The sequence below is a fragment of the Alosa pseudoharengus genome, unplaced genomic scaffold (assembly GCF_046254945.1).
Source record: "Alosa pseudoharengus isolate Yale_2024_CS ecotype anadromous, Long Island Sound unplaced genomic scaffold, YU_APseudo_1.1 YU_APseudo_1.1_scf_1, whole genome shotgun sequence".
NCBI lineage: Eukaryota > Metazoa > Chordata > Actinopteri > Clupeiformes > Clupeidae > Alosa > Alosa pseudoharengus.
This window is the reverse complement of record NW_027468564.1, coordinates 36165019-36184014: the sequence shown is the minus strand read 5'-3', so window position 1 is coordinate 36184014 and position 18996 is coordinate 36165019. Positions and strand designations below refer to the sequence as shown.

General features: G+C 40.2%; 1 protein-coding gene and 1 long non-coding RNA gene across 2 annotated transcripts in view; one reads left to right on the top strand and one right to left on the bottom strand.

Moving 5' to 3' along the window:
- LOC143127112 (NACHT, LRR and PYD domains-containing protein 12-like) overlaps positions 1 to 18996 on the top strand; it is a 53157-nt gene that overhangs the window by 8235 nt on the left and 25926 nt on the right. Inside the window, exons 6-7 of the mRNA XM_076288420.1 lie at positions 1 to 3; positions 14778 to 14948. The exon at positions 1 to 3 is cut by the window's left edge and continues 1981 nt beyond it. Of these exons, the coding sequence (XP_076144535.1) occupies positions 1 to 3; positions 14778 to 14948 (174 nt within the window). The remainder of the gene's footprint in view (positions 4 to 14777; positions 14949 to 18996) is intronic.
- LOC143127143 (uncharacterized) lies at positions 4663 to 6453 on the bottom strand. The gene is made up of 3 exons (XR_012987518.1): positions 6365 to 6453; positions 6005 to 6179; positions 4663 to 5622 (listed from the first exon to the last, which is right to left on the bottom strand). It is a non-coding gene; the product is annotated as an uncharacterized LOC143127143 (long non-coding RNA).

Genomic DNA, 18996 nt, shown 5'->3' with positions numbered 1-18996 from the left:
AATGTGAGTGACAAACTTGTGTAACTTCCATATATTCTAGATACATGAAGTTAAATATTTCAAGCTTTTGTTTATGATTTTGATAATCTCAATCTTGATGATTACAGTTTACAGCTCTTCAAAACTTCAGTATCAAAATATTAGAATGAAGAATTAACAATAGAAATGTTGTTCTAGCAAAAGCTCTAATCAGCTAATTAAGTCAAAGTTTTAGTAAAGTTTCCTGAGCCTTTAATCTCTTAGTCTGGGCAGGGCAATGGACTTCACATTTTTGGGATGCACATGTACACATATTTCTTCACAATAAACACATCAGGTATTTTAGATACCTCAATTCTTATGTTTATTCTCTAGTTTTAATAGCTCAAGGGTTTGAGGCCAGGGTATCATCAGATAGATGTAGATTAGACTCTAATCATTAGAGTATTATCTCATTGATGGATACGCAAGCTTTCCTCAGTATTGTGTTCCCATCATGATAATAATACTTCATCTCGCACCAGCAGGTATTATTGTTATTTATTGTTGCATGTTATTTAATCTGGTCAAACTATTAATTAAATGCACATGATGTAAATGGGGTGTAGAAAGGATGGCCTCCTGCCTGAAATGTTTAAATAGATCTTCTTTCTGCTCTGGTATAGTAACACTGATCAGTCTTTATTAGTGTGTCTGTGGTGTTACGGTCAGCTCGTTCCCAGACCGAAACATAAAGAGGGACACGGACAACAAGGTTCAAACCCAATAGTAATTTATTAAAGTAAAGCAAAAGGTTACCAATAGCAAAATGTCTAGGGGGAAATGAAAGGGAGAGGTGGCGTGTGTGTATGCGTGTATGGATGCAAGGGGAGATAGAGATACAAATGAGGGGAGAGAGCAAAGTGCAAGTGTGATCAGAATCAAAGTGAGTGCCTGCAAGAAGGAACAAAAGTGCCTCATGAGAAAGATAGGGAACCCCTTATTTAGCCCCACCCTAACCATAGGTGCAATCAATAGGGGTATTAGCCCAACCAGGCTCAGCCCTGCCCGTGCACTGACAGGAGAAGGCCTGAAGGGGCACATGGTCGTCACAGTGGTTAGACAGTTATAACATAATACAATAGTAGCAAGCAATAGTAACAACAATACAGCAATAACATTGGGTCTCGTTCACCAACCGTTCTTATGAAGAAATTTGTTCTCAAAACCCACTGTGAAGAATGAGACCTCACGGTCCAAACTCACAAAGGGGATGCGCGCTCTTTTAAGGCAACCAAGGTAAAAGGAGACATTGACGAACCACAGACAAGTGTAAATTTTGTGCTAAGAGTGCTGGTTTATTTACAGTGCATTTAAACTTTGCAAAAGGCTACAAACAAAAAAATCAACACGAGGGTTGTTCACACTTAAATACTTAACTAAACAAAATAATCAATACAAAACTAATAGGGATTCAAAGAGTTAAATGTTCACAAATCAGACTCCGCCTCACAGCAAGCTGCTCTCCCTACGCCACTCTCACCCTGAACGACAGAAGCTCAGTCTTTTTATGGGACTACCCATTAGAAACGTCACTCAGAAATGGCGGGAGAGTAGTGCACAAAACAATTAACAAACTAAAGACATTAATCATAACAAAAATAAACATGTCATGATCCTAATAATATTACCATTATTTTACGCTATCAAAAATATATTTTCTCTTTCCCTAAAACCAGTTCAGAACCCTAACCACAATTACAGACACGTCATCAAAACAAAAAAATACAAAAAGATTGCAACTCTGACACTCTGAGTTTGGGTTTCTCGGGGGACCATTGATGGCGGGACACACAAAAGGGAAGTGAATGCAGTCAGTGTAGGTGCTATGCCGTGGGAATACTGGTGCGTGTGGTGGAAATTAGCCTGGTCCTTACCGCCTGTGACTACGTTTCTCTTCGTCATACAGTCTGGAACAAAGTAATAATAATCTGTCTCCGTAATGGGCGGATGCTTATTTTGAGGTTTAAAATCATTGGAGTTCCCTTAACCAATCAGCAACGTTTGGTAATGACGTATGCTGTGCGCCGGAGTTCAGGCTTTTACGCTTCCCACTTCTGCTCTCAGTCGTCTATGCTCTCAGTAGTAAATAGACCGCTGGCTAGTATGCAGGCTACCTGACCGCTAGGGCAGTCTCTTCGTAGTGGATATATCTAGTGATGCACCGATGTGAAAATTGTGGCCGATACCGACAACCGATATTAATTTTGCTGTTATGGCCGATACCAATACCGATACCGATGTCGATATATCTGTATAGAAAACACATTCTTATGATAATCAAATAAAGAGCTATTTTCCAAAATGCATTTTTTTAAATAACGTTTCAATAGCCTACCTTAGAACACCAGAGGATTACAATATAATAGAATATATCTGTATTATTTTATATCCTGATATAAAAAGAGAGAATACTGAATGTCTGATATTTATGACAGCACTTTATGCAGATTAGCCTATAGGTATGGCACACTATAGGCCTACTATTTATATTACAACTCTCCCTCTTTAATTCAGCTGTGTGGTTGAAGCCTGGAAATATTGTAAACAAAGTAGCATACTTGGCTAGCTTAGTCTACTGATTGGACTGTTCAGTTTCCCCATGTGTGTTTAAGTTTAAAGGTAGGCCTAATCAGTGGCGCCTGCAGCTGTACGGCCGTACGCACTGTGCGTACCTTCAAGCTCCGCGGGGGGAGAGAGAGAAAGAAAGAGAGAGAGAGAGAGAGAGAGAGAGACGGGTTTAGAAGTTTGTGTGTGATCGGGGGCGGGGCAGGGATGGGGTTTGCGATAGAGAGACCGGTCTAGTAGATGGGGCGGGGTGTGTGAGTGATCATGACAACTGATTGGTTACTGGAAAAGTAAAAAAATAAATTGTATCGTTTGCCCCCTCGCTGTGTGTCATCAGTGTCGATTCCCTCCAAATTGAAGAACAGCAACTATCAGTCAGTAGTTCTACCATACCGTGTGCTATTACCAGCATAAAAATGAGTAAACGAAGCTTCAAACAAATGAGTTTATTTCAAACATTTTCTAAAAAGCCTAAATGCAATGATGCACAGGCGTCCTCTGCTTGCCAGCCGTCTCCGGTACCGTCTGAAACGGCTAGCGGCCAGGCTGAGGCACAGTCCTCCACTCCTCCAGAAGCACCCCTTAGCAGCAATGGAACAATCAGTGCTAACTGTCCAGGCCCCTCGCAGGAGCCGGCTGAGACAGCATTTGTCACTGAAAGCTCACAACTTAACTCAACATCCTCTCAATCCAATCTCACCTCATCCCCCTTTCCCTGTCTCCCCTCCACGTCAATGATAAATGCTAGCTGCTGTTCATCCTCAACTTTCCAGACAGATGAACTATCCCCTAGCTCTGCTAGTGCTATATCCCAGGTAGTTAGCAGCCCACTAACATTAGCATCAGACTTGTCAGACATTGGCAAACTTGAGGCAAATATCCTTAAATGTGCATCGGACTCAGTCAAACTCCATGTCTTGCAGACCCGATTTAAACCACACAGAGGGTGGATAGCTCCCTCAACACTGATTTTCGGTAAACAGAGAAAAGTGCCAGAAGAATTTTTCAATGAGTCGAACTATCCAACCTTGCGCTACAGTCTGTGTCAGGATAGCCTGCTTTGTGTTGCATGCATACTGTTTTCATCCGGTGAGTTAATTCTCAGGACTAAGCCACTCCGAGATTGGAGCAATGCAAAAAAAATAGTTGCGAAACACATAGCCACACAAGCACACCAGGCTGCCCAGTTGCGGGCTTCAGAATTTGTCCAAATATGCACAGGTAAAAAGCCTTCCATTTGCGCAACATTGGATCGCTCCCTCCAAGAGACAACAGAACGTAATAGGCATGGTATAACAGCAATCATCGACTTGATCAATACGTGTGGTCATCAAAATGTAGCTCTTAGAGGTCATACAGACGCGAAGCAATTTCCAGGCTTTTTTACAGTACCGTGCAAGGGGGGATGCCACCCTAAAGCAATACTTGGAACTTGCGCCTGTCAACGCAACTTATTGTGGCCACCAAATTCAGAACGAAATAATTGAATTGTGTGGGAAACAGATTCAAAATACAATTCTTCAAAAATGCCAATCTGCCAAATGGTTTTCTGTCATACTAGATGAAACAGCTGATATCAGCAATTCGGAGCAAGTGTCATTATCAGTGCGTTACGTGCATTCTGACGCAGGAAAATATTCCGTGAGAGAGGACTTCTTATGCTTCATCTCCACTGCTGAGACAACAGGTGAGGCATTAACTAAGATCGTGCTTGACCAATTAAACGAATTCAAATTAGACCCAATGAACATGGTAGGACAGGGCTATGACGGCGCAGGCAATGTTAGTGGCAAGGTGAAAGGGGTGCAAGCCCGCATCAGACATCTCTACACTGTAAGAAATTATCCCGTAAAAAAACAGGAATCAACTGGCAGCAGATTCCTGTTATTTAACGGTGCCCTGGTTTAACGTTAAGTTAATGTAAAATAACAACATTAATTTCCTGTAAATTAACAGGAAACAACTGGCAGGATTTCCAGGAGCTTCCCGTTGTTTAACGGCAGACTACCATAACATTAAATTCCTGTATAACATAATTTTCATGTTGGGTAACAAGAAAAAAATGTGATCTTCGCGTTAGTTACACAACAGGTCTTTATTTTTTTACAATTACAGGAAACAAGTGCCATATATTGAGTTCATCCACTCTCAAATCAACATTTTAAAGATAAAAATCCATGTTTTCACATCAGTTACTTATTTGTAATTTAACAGATATTTTATTTCACAGCACTTACTTGACAGTCTAACAGTAAAGTAATCTTTTTGAAAGATGAAGGGACATGAAGCAAGATAAATAGTAATTTTGGAAAATGTAGACTTACTATAATCGTATTTCAGGATCAGGGAATAAGACAGAGAAGAATGATCATGGAAAATAAAAACATCGCATTAGGCTCGTGTATCATGTATGAATGTAAAATGTAGATACATAGTAGTATTTTGAAAATCGGATTTCAAAGAACGGGCAATAAGACACAGAGGAATTACAATGGAAAACAAAAACATTTCATTAGGCCCGTTTAAAATGTAGACACGCTATCTAGTTGTATTTTGAAAATCGTATTTCAAAAAACAAGGAATAAGGTACAAAAGAATTATCATGAAAAACAAAAACATCGCATTAGGCTCGTGTATCACGTATGAATGTAAAATGTAGACACGTGATCTAGTTGTATTTCAAAAATCGTGAATAAGGTACAAAAGAATTATCATGGAAAATAAAAACATTGCATTAGGCTTGTGTATCACATATGTATGTAAAATGTAGACATGTTATCTACAGTAGTACTATTTCAAAATCAAATAAGATACAGAATAATTATCACAGATAATTATCAATATCATTGCATCGCATTGGGCTTGTGTACATGTGAGAATGAATAAACTGACAGATTATGTCCAGAAGAATTTAAAGTACAGAGATGAGTATAAATGATAATCAGGGAGGAAATCAAGTAACATTCATGAGAAATCAAGTATAACATTCACTTTACTTATTAGTGATTGTTCTTAGGCTTCTTCTGGGCCTTTTTTCTGTGAGAGAGAGAAAGAGAGAAAGAGAAAGAGAGAGAGTTACAAAAACTGATAGGGTACACTAGGATTCATGTAGAGGAAAATTGTGCCAAAGTGAATGAATCGGATGTGAATTTGTAACGTTAACACACTTTCTCACAATGAAATTAACTGACATTTATTACTTACTGTAACTGCATTTATATTTGATTTAATCAGTTGTATGAAGTAGAAGTATAGTGTTCTGTGGTTATTACAGCAGTACTATGCATGATTGCTCTCTACAGAGGGTGTAATCCTGCATAGTAGTGCTTATAACTACATAGTACACTACTACACAACCCCCCCCAATACATACCACACATAAAACAAATTCTGGTTCGAAAGTGTGACATGAACTTACCTCTGGATGAATTCAAGGGTGCACGCTGCCTCCTCCTGATATTGCAGATTCAGAATGTAGAAGGTGGAGAAACATGTCGCAAGGCCTGTTAGAAATGTGGCGAGGTTGGACCCTTCACAAACGATTAAGGATTCAATGCTGACCATCCACTTTTGATGATTACCTTGTCGTTCACCTGAAAAAAATAATTTATCATATTCAATTTAAGATATAGATCCACATGTCAACTATGATTAGATTCATTTTAGGATTTTGTCCAAACAAAATTCAATACAGAAAAAAAAACATTTAGTATTCAAAAGTTGATTTAAATATGTATATGTTGATCATTATTACTCTAGTGAATGAAAACAAACATACCTAGTAATATCAGGCGAGGCGTCACAGGTAGCCTTGGAAGACTCAACATCAGCTACGGTCGCACATCCCTTAGCAAAAGAAAAGAAAGGCACTCAACAACTCTGTGATGTGTGTGTGTGTGTGTGTGTGTGTGTGTGTGTGTGTGTGTGTGTGTGTATGTGTGTGAGTGAGAAAGTGAATGTAATCTCTGAGTGTGTGTGTGTGTATGTGTGTGTATGTAAGGAGTGAGTGAATGTGAGTTGTCTGCAAGGTGAGTATGAAAGGTGTGTGTGTGTGTGTGTGTGTGTGTGTGCCGTTGAATGATTAAAAGTGATGAGGCGGGTGTGATAAGATGTTTGTGTGAGGAATGTGTGTGCAAAGTAAGGGGGCTTGCTTTTGAAATAGTGTCCGTCTTATCAAAACCACATTGTTTATGGTTTCTATATATGTGCGTCTAAAGACCTAGATAGATAAATAGATAGATAGATAGATAGATAGATACTTTATTGATCCCCAGGGGAAATCCAAGACCTGCATGTCTCTTAAATTTTATTTGCCAATCTGGAACACAACATGGAAGGTCTATATTGGGTATATTGTCATGAATTTAGGTATGGCTCACATAAATAGACGCAGTGGACTGATGCCCACATATCTGACATGTAAACATCTTCCTGTTGCATGCCGCTAGCTCAAATGAACTCGGGAGGAATACCATACGCGTGTCATGCAACCACCTCTGCTATGGAGAGCTAGCTAGGCTACTAACTAGCATTAGCTTTCTAAACTGAAGGACTTAACACAACTTTAAGTAATTACCAGCACGGGCGAAATCCATGCATACAAGTAAACACTGAAAGCAGCAGTCAACACTGATCCGTTTGTGCCATATTGTTTATTTGGCCACTGGTTTATTAAACTGATGATGCTAAGCAGACTTAGCTAGCAAGCACGTGTTATAGCAGGTAAATCCCGCGAGTCAAACTTTCAAAAACTACGCATACCCTACACATACCAATACATTTAGATGGCTCCAGATTGCAATGCAGAAACGTAAAATTTGATCGACAAGTGTAGTGATAACGATAACGCATGGCTTAAGAAGGGCGAAAGCGCGGTCTTGGCTAGCTGAATAGCACTACTACTAACTTCGTTTCAGCAGGGTAACATTCAGAGATGTTGTATTATACAACTTAATATAAACATGACCAGTGTGCTTTCAAACGTTGTATTTCTGGTCAAAGGTGACAGATAAACTCACCTTATTGTGTTGATGGCTTTCGATGGGTTTGGGTATGATTCCAACATATCGTCTTCTCTCAGCAGACAGCTTCCCATCACCAGAACGAAGGTAACGTTAATAGATAACAGGAAGTGCGTGTGTTCCAGAATAAACATTACGGGCGTGGTAAATAACAGTGTTGGAGCCTAATTTTACATATTAGTCTTAGTAATGACCGGAAAGTCCTGTTTATTAAAGAAAACCGGTGAATAATGTTAGAATCTGGGTGTAAATTTACAGAAACTTTTTACAGTGTATCCTGCTGCTACCTATGTGCATTGCCGAAATCACGCACTGAACCTGGCCATAGTGCATTCCACACGAATTCCATTGATTAGAAATTCACTGAACATCATCCAAGACATCGTGAGTTTCATATCTGCTTCCCCCAAACGGCTACAGATATTCTTAGGCGACCAAAGCAACCAACGTTTACAAAAATTCTCTGACACTCGCTGGTCCCAACATGATGCATGCATTGCCACTGTGATAAAAAATTATGAGCGCATATTCGTGACAATGGCGAGGCTACAGACAGAGGGGGACTCAAAAAGCTGTGCTACGGCGACCTCCCTATCCAAATCAATGGAATCATTTGATTTCATCATAAGCATCACTGTAATTCAGGGTTTGCTTCAGTACCTTACGCCCCTCAGCAACAGTTTGCAAAATCCTGAATGCGATCTACCAACAGCCGCAACTAATGCCACCGCCTTAGTAACACTGCTTCAACGCAAACGAGATACAGCGTTTGGGAACTTGTGGGAGCAGGGCTGTGCTTTGGCAGCCAAAATTGAAGTTCACCCCTCTGTCCCCCGCATTGTGGCATTGCAGACCAAACGGTCAAACACACCTGCATCAACCCCAGAAGACTATTGGCGACTTAACATTTTCCTTCCATTCATTGACCACCTCACAACCGATGTGAGAGACCGCGTCTGCGTCCCACTGCCGCGCCTGAAGGGCCAGTATTTGCTGCCAGACAAACTTTCGTCCTTGACCGACACGTTATGGCAGGACATAAAAGAGGAGTTTAAACAACTCATGCCGGATGTTAATGGTGCCGACACGGAGCTGGAGCTGTGGAGACAGCTCAATGAGCTACAACCAAAAAATAATGACATTTGTCAAACTTTGGAAAACACGGAAAATTTCTATCCAAACGTTCACTCCGTCTTGAAAGTCTTGCTTACAATGCCTGTATCCACGGCCTCTGCTGAGCGGTCATTTAGTACATTGAGGCGTCTCAAAACTTACTTGCGGAGTACAATGACGGACACTAGACTAACCGGCCTTGCCCTCCTAAACATCCATTGGGAAATGACAATTGACTGCGAAGAAGTCCTAAAACAATTCAATGCAACCGGTAGAAGGAGAATTAGCTTTAAATAGGCATTCTTTTAAACAGTCATGATTTTTTTTTAGCCCATAAAACTTGGTGCCCATTAGATCAGTTCAATAAATCCGTTCAATAAATCAGTTCCGTTCAAATATGTTAGCGCTTGTTATGTTATGCGCTTTTTTTGTATGTGTTGGGGGGGGGGGGGGGGGGGGTTCCGATGTCTGTGCGTACCTTAACATTTAATCCTGCAGGCGCCCCTGGGCCTAATACTTGTTCTCCTTGGTAGAGGCACTTTTGGGAAACATTGGTATTGAGATGATCAGTCAACTTGAAACCAAGAGTTTTAAACAAATATGTGCAGCATGCTAATGTTGCTAAGCAGATTTAATAGTAATTTAGCTAGTCGTCTTCTATGAGTCCTTGCTTTCACGATTGTAATGTTTTATTTGGATTGCGTTGGCCGAGTCGCGCGTGTCCAGTGAGTGAGTGAGCGAGAGAGAGCGGGGCAGAGAGGGGTGTTGTAAAATGGTGTTGGGGCTCCTTTAAGAGAGCTCCGTGTGTGTGTGTGTGTGTGTGTGGGAAGAAGCTGGAAAGGAGGGAGATAGAGTGAGGAAGTGTATGTATGCGACTGGAGCAGAGAGTGTGGAAGTTCAAGTTGGAGTCTGTACACAGTGTGAGCGGTGTTACTGTCCGAAATAAAACTCCATAAAGTTCAGCTCGTGTATTTTGCTCATCAGAAATGGGACCGTGACCCCGACGTTATTCTATCTTATAACATCGGCCCTCGAATAATGAATCTCCCCTGCGTTTCTGACTACGGTCTGAAACAAAGCAGGAAAGGTTAACAGGGGGTTTATACTGTTTGGTAAAGTCTACAATGAAAGCAACGTAGGCTACCGCCAAGTAATGCGGGAGATGTGTGTTGTTTATGCGGCCGCGTAAGCTGCAAAGCACTGCTAGACACTAGAAAGGGTGTGTCGGTTCTGCCTTTTCACACCGCGACACAGGTTTGTGGATATGAGTGTTGCGATTTCAGTTTTGAATCGCATATCATTACAGCCCTATTAAATTCCTATTACGACCATATAACTACATTCTGCCTGATACACAGTTATATTTAGCCTAATGCGAGAGATGTAGTGCTAGGCGTGACATGACATGCAAGCCAGCCATCAACTTGACTGCAAGCAACGCGAGCAGCGCGATACAACGCAATGTTTTGAAAGAACTTTTGTCAGATGCCCAGTGTCTTCTTTCTGTCAGTCTTGTTGCCCTGCTATTTTAAATAAGAAATATGATGCAATAGAAGGGCATATTTAACGGATTCAGTGTAGACAGATAACACGCTTGGATCGCTACACACACGTCAAATACACAGGAATGATTATCGGCCTGTTCACATCGGCCCTATTTTGACATCGGACCGATACCGATGTGTAAAAAAATGACCATATCGGACGATATTATATCGGCGGCCGATATATCGTGCATCACTAGATATATCTCTAATTTGCGCCAGCCACAGACCGAGAGTTGTATACCAAAAGTGTCACGTCGCCGAGATTACAGTATATCAGCTTTTGTCACACGCCAGTTTTCCCTCTTATCTCTTCTCGCCTTATCAGACGATTGTTGTTCTACGCAGCCCGGCAGCTTCGTCGGAGCTTACTTCGTTCTCCACGGGCTGTTCAGACTACACTCTCGGATAAGTTGGATTGTACTGACGACCTACGTGTTATTTAACCTGGAGCTTGCTCAGTTAAACTAACAGTTGTTCGGCATAAAACAACGCAGCCTACCTTGAGCCACGCTCGGTGACTGGCTAACGTTACTGTCCACAAGCACGGTAGCCTTGCCTGGAGCCCAGCTCGGCCACACTAGCCTGTGGAGGACAACTTTTCCACACCCACTTATAGTGCTGGGCGGTATACCGGTTCACACCGTATACCGGTGTATATTTTCGTTATGATATGAATTTTTAATATACCGCCATACCGGTGTATTTGATTACACAACATTTGGAACTCTGCGCGCGACAGTGTTTCAGACGGGACTTTTTTCACACGCACGCATGGTGCCACTGTGAGGGTAAACACAAAACACCTTAAGTTTTTCCCCTGAAATATGACCCTTAAGGCTTAATTTCTCCTTAGGTAAGGGGTAAAGGGTTTAAGGGTGTTGCACTGAATAATACCTTAAATTGTTTCTTTAGTTAAGGAAAAACGTTAAGGGATACTGCATTGAAAAGGATTTAGCCTACCGTCACGAAAATTCTATTGAGATTGTTCAACAGCTAACTAGCTGGCTAGTAGTAGGTGATGTCGTTAGTTAGCAACCCACCGAACACAGTGAAGTTTAATGATCTTATCATTCATCTCACCTTAAGAATATTCGCTGAAATTATCCAGGTAGCAAGTAAAGCATGTTATAGAGATGCACTGAGCAATACTAGCTGGCTAGTTAAAAATGATCCTGACTCATCAGTGCACCAAAACGAACTTTTTTGTTAATGTTTTGCCTAGCGAACCGAACCGAAGCTCATGGCAGGCTAACAAGACATCCACATCCACATGAAGTTAACGTTAGCCTACCACTAACGTCATGTAAACCACACAATAACAATACATTTCTGATAGGCCTATTTGACAGAGTAAGCATATTAACAAAGAGGTTTTATTTTAAATTGTATAATTTTCAAAAAAAAGTATAATTATTGCAAGTTGCACTACTTTTTGTATTGGTTTTTTACAAGATGTACTTGTGAAATTTGCACAGTAAAAGTTCTGTATTTTGACTGCAATTGTCTTTGCATTCTGATTAGATTCTTTATTAGAATCATGAGTGGCTCTTTGTAAACAGCATCATTTTCTGGGGCCATGCAAAACTGCATTACCACCAATGTGGAGTTATTCTACATCATGACAGTAAAATAGACCATCCTTAGTCAATGTACTGCAGCAATTCCTCTCTCAACCTGTAGAAAATGCTGTGAATATCTGATTATGCATGGTAAAAAAAATACCGTCATATACCGTGAAACCGTAAGAATTTTGAAAAATACCGTGATATACATTTTTGGTCATACCGCCCAACACTACCCACTGTGTTGCCCCCTGCAGGTAACCACCAGAACCTAGTCAACGTCAGCCGTTTCTCAGACGTAACCCCAGGCCTAGGCAGTTAAGACCCACGATACCCCCTTGAGGTTATTGTAGATAGCAGGGACCTACTGTCGAGCGAAGTCGCACGTCTTCCCTCTGCGGCGCAGATAACCTATTACTCCTAATTTTGAATATCCCCCTTGGAAGCTGATCAGGCTTCCGTGGTGGACTTATTGAGATGTTTATGAAATAAGGAGCGACTACGCCTAGGTCTCGAACAGTTGGCTAACGTGCGAAGATGTTTGATCCTAGAGGTTATCTAGAGACACAGGTTATAGGCTACTTCTTGCTCAGGTTTTATAAGGATGGAGATTTGGTTACCGTCCAGCAGCACTCAAGTCCAACTAACCCAAGTCTTAGACAGAGCAGATGAATAACCACAGAAGAAACTAGTTATCTTACCCTCCTGCTGGAATTCGTAGAAAAACCAAGAAAAGACAAAAATACTGCTTGAAGAATTGGATGCCAAGGTTAAATGAGTTCTTTACTTTTCAGCACTTTGGTGATGTTAACAAAATGCGGCGTAATGTCAACTTGCAGGTTACAATGTTGTAGAAAATATAAAAAAGTAAATCCACAAAAGAGAATACAATAAAAGTAGTAAATCCACAAATGGAGTAGAGAATACAATAGTAATCCACAAACGGAGGAAAAGGTATATGAGGAAAAAGAGTAAGTCCTCAAAAAAGGGAAAAATCCGCTGATAGTCGTTCGGCAGTCTCTCACTGTCGGAGTAGCAGTGCGATCCCGGCAACAGGTGGTGCGGAGTTACGATCCGCGGCTTCAGCCTGGCACAAAGTTCCAACACTTGGCTTCTCAACGAAGTACGGACAACGAATCCTAACAATCAAGCGTAACAGCAAAAAGCACGTAGCAGTAGAAGAAAAAAGAAGAAGCAGCCCCGATCGTTTAGTTCGGCCCCTATTTATACTAGGTGGACTTGAGCTCCCCCACACATTCCTGAGACAAATCAATCCTATTTTCCCACAACAGTTTAGAACCTTCTAGAAGTTCCCACAATGGCTGGGAATATTCTCACAGTAGCTGGGAAAATTCTCAAGATAGCTAATACATTCTAGAAGTCACTAATCTTAACCAACAATTTAAGATGACACGCATTAACATACTTCTCCGGGTTACATTTCGGAGATGATACATTACATTCATGTTTACAGATAGTTTCCAGTGGTTACACAAACAGTTTACATTCAATGGCAATTATAACTATGTGACACATTACATTTAGCAACATACACTTTTACAGTCATCAAGAGAGATCGGTTACATTCTTACAGGTTACAAACACTTATGGCATTACAATGCAATCTGAATACATTCATTTAAACAGTTTAAGGCACTTTACCCATTTCACAGTTTGAGACATACAATTCTTTACATGCATAATTCCCACTTTACAAGGTCAGGCTACTAAAATACTTGTAATGATACATTTCATTCATCGCACTTTATTATTTATTATGAGGTCATTGTTTGCAGTTATGGTTCATTTTCCATTCTTTATTCACATTCAATACTCATCAACTATTTCTGAGGTCAGGGTGATCTGGTTTAGTAATCCTGCACATTGTTCAACATCTGCTTCAACACATTCATTCACTTCCACGCTTTCAGGTGAACTTAATTCAAGAGTAGGTTGAAAGGTCATTGGTTTAACATTACGATTCAATTCCTGGTCAGTTTCTTTCCTAATTTGTCTAATCATATTTTCTAGATCAGAGAGATTACCTTGATAGCTAGCGCTGAATGTAGCCTTTCTGCATTTTCGCCTTGTAAGACGTATTGGTTTTGTGCTATCGCTCTGTGGTCCATACGGTCGGTGTTCTGGCAACACGTCACCACTTACGCAGTTTTTATGAAGATTATGGTATTCACCTATGTTTTCTTGTTCTAAGGTAAGAACAGAATCTATGAACTCTTAAGAGCACTCTTTGACAACTGACGCACATTTGAGAACTGACTTGTTTGCTCAAAATAAATGATTATTTCATTTTCATCGTATCTGCAGGTGTAAAATATAATAGAATTTAAATGACAACTATATATTTTATCATTTATGACATTTTTGAATAAAAATTTTTTTTTTAATAAACTAAATTCCACTATTTTACAAAGCATTAAAGTATTTAGAAATAAATAAACACAACAAATAACACTTTTTCACTTTTTATGCTAACTACTAAATATAACGACTCATTTGCTGTTCCATTCCTGCAGCAGTGCTTTCACTTCAAAGCATGTGTCATATGGTAATCAAATTGTCTTGCTCATGTACTGTATGATATATGGTAGAAATGAAAACTGGTGCCTCAGCCTAAATTTGTGTGCACAAGGCCCTTAATTGTCATGCCCTTTTATAGGGATTGACAGGGCATTTACTGTACCTATGCTAATTAAGAACAATTGGCACATCAACTTAAGAAGAAATGGGATTCAGCATGATAAGAACGAGACTACGAACGATTCTGAGGTTTAAGAACACCTTCGTGAATCTGCTTAAGAGTTCTCGTAGGATCTTCTTAAGAACACAGTTAAGAAAATTCTTAGGAAGATATTGTAGAATACTTGGGTTTTATTCTCTTCTCTTATCTTAGTAGTGTTGTGTGTCTGGGGGTCTTATCCCACTTGCAGGCTTGCTGACTGTAAGCTAACAGAGAAGTCCTTTGAGGTTTTGGCCTCAGCTCTGCAGTCTGCAAACTCCCCCTTAAGAGAGCTGGACCTGAGTAAGAATGACCTGCAGACGTCAGGAGAAGAACTGCTCTCTGCTCTACAAAATCCTAACTGCAAATTGGAAACACTGAGGTCAGTAATATTGTAGACTATTGACATATACATACTGTCAAACATAGACTGTGTCAAGTCAACCAGACAGTAGCATCAGTGTTTTACCTTTGATTGGCACATCCTCTCTGATTTCACTATTTGTGAAGGATAGCATCATAGATAGATAGATATATATATACTTTATTGATCCCCAAGGGGAAATTCAAGAAATAGCATATAGAGCACAGAATCCACACAGTGGAACATTTAGGTTGATATGATGAGTGGGAATTCATTTTCAGGTAAGTTGGAACTTATCTATCCGGATCAGTATGGAGGGGAAATAGGGTCTGTAAGCCAATCACAGTAGCCTGACTACGCCACCCTGGGCTAATGGTGCTTTCCAGTTGTCTCGTAAATCATCGTACACCCACCCATACAACATGTACGAATGAGTGGCTTTAGGAACGCCTTTCTCTCGAGCCACGAGGGGCATTAGCAGGAGGCTAGTCATTGTTTTGTGCTACATGTAGCCTCTAGTAAAACGGCTGGAACAGCAAGACCATGCAATGCATGAATTGGTGAACGGATTGAAGCAGCAATGTAATCTAGTGTGTAAGAGCATTACATCAACATTAACATGACCAACACAGTACATATGCAAAAAAAATACATGTCATTTCATCTCAACTATGGGCGCAGCCATGTTTGTTGTAAGGTCGTACGTCCACCTTGGGGTACCCTCAAGTACTCTGAGGTAAAGTGGGCGTGCCTGACCAAAATGCCGCAAGAAAGCTGGGTAATTTACACTTTCCAACTCGGGCGGCGGATTTACGAAACAACCGGAAAGCACGATTAGTACCCAGGGACTTCTTTAAGAGAATTTCTAATGAATGTTCAGCAAACAGGTTCGAAAGCACCAAGCAAAAGACGTAAATTCCAATCAAATTCAAGTCTATTGAATAATGACAAAAGGGGGAAAGGGGAGGGGAGTCCTGCAATAAGAACTGAGAAGACTTAGGTTATGAAAGTACAAAATATTTATTATTTGTGTTTTATTACAAAAGTCTTGACATTCCTAAAGTGGGGCCGAAGCTTCACTGGAGCTAAAAAAGACAGTACAGTAAGACGGGCTTACCTGAGGGGGGGCAGACTAACTGGAGGTGTGTTCTAAGGTCCAAGCCATCACACCCAGTGACACAGCAGCCCACCGCAAGCAACACTCTGACACCCCAAATGTGCAGCTACAGGGTTCGACCACCAGGTGACTAGCATCCCTCAAAGGGAACCCCACTTCTGCTAAATATACAAATAAAATGACAGCACCACAAGGGAGCACAGATGAGATACGCAGACTTTACAGTATGTTATGCATTCACAGAAAGACAGAGAGAAAACACATAGGGCTGTATTTTGGGCCACCAGCGCATGGCGTAATACTCGTTATTCACCCGCGGAAAGTTTAATTCGTTATTTTGCACGTTTATTTTTTAAGCATTGCGCCCAGGGGTGTGGCAATTAACAACCTAGGGAGGGACATGGCGCCTTGTCTAAAAATCGCTATCATACACCACCTAAACCTGGTCAGAAGTCAATGGCGAGTTGTTCATATGCTATTTTAAGAGCGCATGTCAACAGTCATATTGGCAGGTGCACGCACCATCCTTCTATCATTCATGAACGCACACCAGCGCACGTCCATGCAAAGCATTACAAATTGCACGATTACAATGGGAAACATAATTAGAATAAAGATATTACGAAATACTGTACATATCATGATGAGTAGTTATTCACCATCATTTGCAAATTGGTAATGACGGTTAAAAGTGATTAGGGGAGAGGCGAGAGACACCTATGGAGCACAGCTGAAGACACACTGTCACGAGATGTAAGCAACTCCTCTGCAGGATAAATGTTGTTTTATTCAGTCATTTGAGCAACATTAGGGTAAGTGTTGCTTTTTCCAGCCTATGTTTTCGATGGTAACCCATTGTCAGTCAATAGTGAAAGTAACTGCATATAACTGTCTTGTCGTTGACTGACTCCTTGGTGAAGTTTCACTTTGCCAATGAGTTCAAATAATAGACGAGTGCAAATGCTTGAAGGCTATGCTAGGTTTTAGTAAAGCATGGTTTAAGAATGACTATTCCATACAGTCTCGCAAGCAGCCTCCTTCAAATGCGCCGTTGAATGTCAAAATACCGATGCATTTATTTGACATATCGCGCGTTGCGCCGTTAAAGGGAATGACAGATGTAATTCTCATTGGTTTAAAATGATGTTATGCCCCAAACACACCCATATGACTGATTAAAAGACCTAGGAACACCTTGTTACGCCATGCGCTCCACTTTTGAGAACGAAACCCCTCCCATTGTGAACTGGACATCCTACTAAATTTGAATAGACTTTTGACGAGTGACGATGCACTTTAGAATGTCATGATAGGGCCCATAAACACTGACAAATGACTCCCAGTACCAGGCAGGCACTATAATAAAGCATTTGCCACTTATGCCCAGTAAAACAAAATAACACATGCAGCAAGCAGCATGCAGGCAGATGTATAAACGCCGCAACACCAAGCCAACCAAAAACACAGACAGATGGAAATCAAGAGGACAGGCAGACGTAGACACTGATATAATGCCCACAAAAAGAAACAAGCAGATGTGGACTGTACTCGAATAAGAACGACACACATTTAAACCAAAATAAAATAAGACAGTAGCACGACCCACACTATGCAACCAACGTAGAGGGAAAGTGCCCCTCTACCTGGAAAGAACAGAAAACAGACACTGAACATGAAGCCTGCTAACGGAGGACAGCAAAGTTACCAGTTTAAGCGAGGATCATACATGCCTACGTCTGTAATGGCCCAGGTAAAAAAGTAGTATACTTTAGTGTGTTAGAAATATGATTAAAGTACATGAAGTATAAAGCAAGTATGCTTACACGTTTTGTACTTTATGTAAAGTATGTTTAATGTGTACTTTTAGAAAGTGTACTGCAAAGTAGATGTTATTAAGTTCAACTTCAGTGTACTAAAATTAAATATACTTATTGTGCAATATTCAAAGTGTTTTTGTAATGTACTTTTTAAAAGTGTACTTTGTTGTTAGTGTATTTTAAATGGTAAAGGAGTTTATTTAGTTTAAGAGTATTAAATTGCTAATACTTAGAGTTGTAATATAGTGTATTTATGGAAAGTATATTTTTTGGTAGGCCTAATACATTTTTTGTATAGTTTCATAGTCATAGTATTAAGTTCAACTTTAGTGTACTAAAATTAAATATACTTATTGTGCAATATTCAAAGTGTTTTTGTAATGTAGTTTTTAAAAGTGTACTTTGTTGTTAGTGTATTTTAAATTGTAAAGAAGTTTATTTAGTTTAAGTGTATTAAATTGCTAATACTTAGAGTTGTAATATAGTGTACTTATGGAAAGTATATTTTTTTGGTAGGCCTAATTCATTGTTTGTATAGTTTCATAGTCATCTCACCTCTACTAATGTGTGTAGCTTTTAGGCCTGATATGTCAGCCGCATGGATGGCAATGTGCAATAACCTAGCCTACTGTAGAGACATACGATCTATCAGTTTTGGTCATCAAATAATATTTTTTCTTTTGTTGATTTTGTATCTTAGTAAGGTAGTAGCCTATACGTTTGTGATGTAGTAGAGGTTGTGAGAGGATGAATGTGGCATTTTGTTAAATTTATACATGGATTTCTATGGAACGTCACGAAAACATGCGTGCGCAACCAAGAGGCAGAAAGCACCACAGAACAGCATAGAGCAATGCAAAAGAGCAAAAGAATAAAATGAGTTTTTGTGCTGAAAACTGCACCAATTCGAAATCACGATGGCTAGAGAATGTTAAATATGTTCAATATCCCTAACGGAATGCATGTCTTCGCCAAAAATGACAAAATACGATGTTATATTAACCCTTAGAACCCGATTGACGCAAAGTGCGTCAAAAAACACACCCTTTCTTCTCTGTTACATTACTCCGGAACGGTTCGTCGCAGTGAGATGAAACCTTTATTGCACGACAGAGCAGAAGTGGGGCTTTCC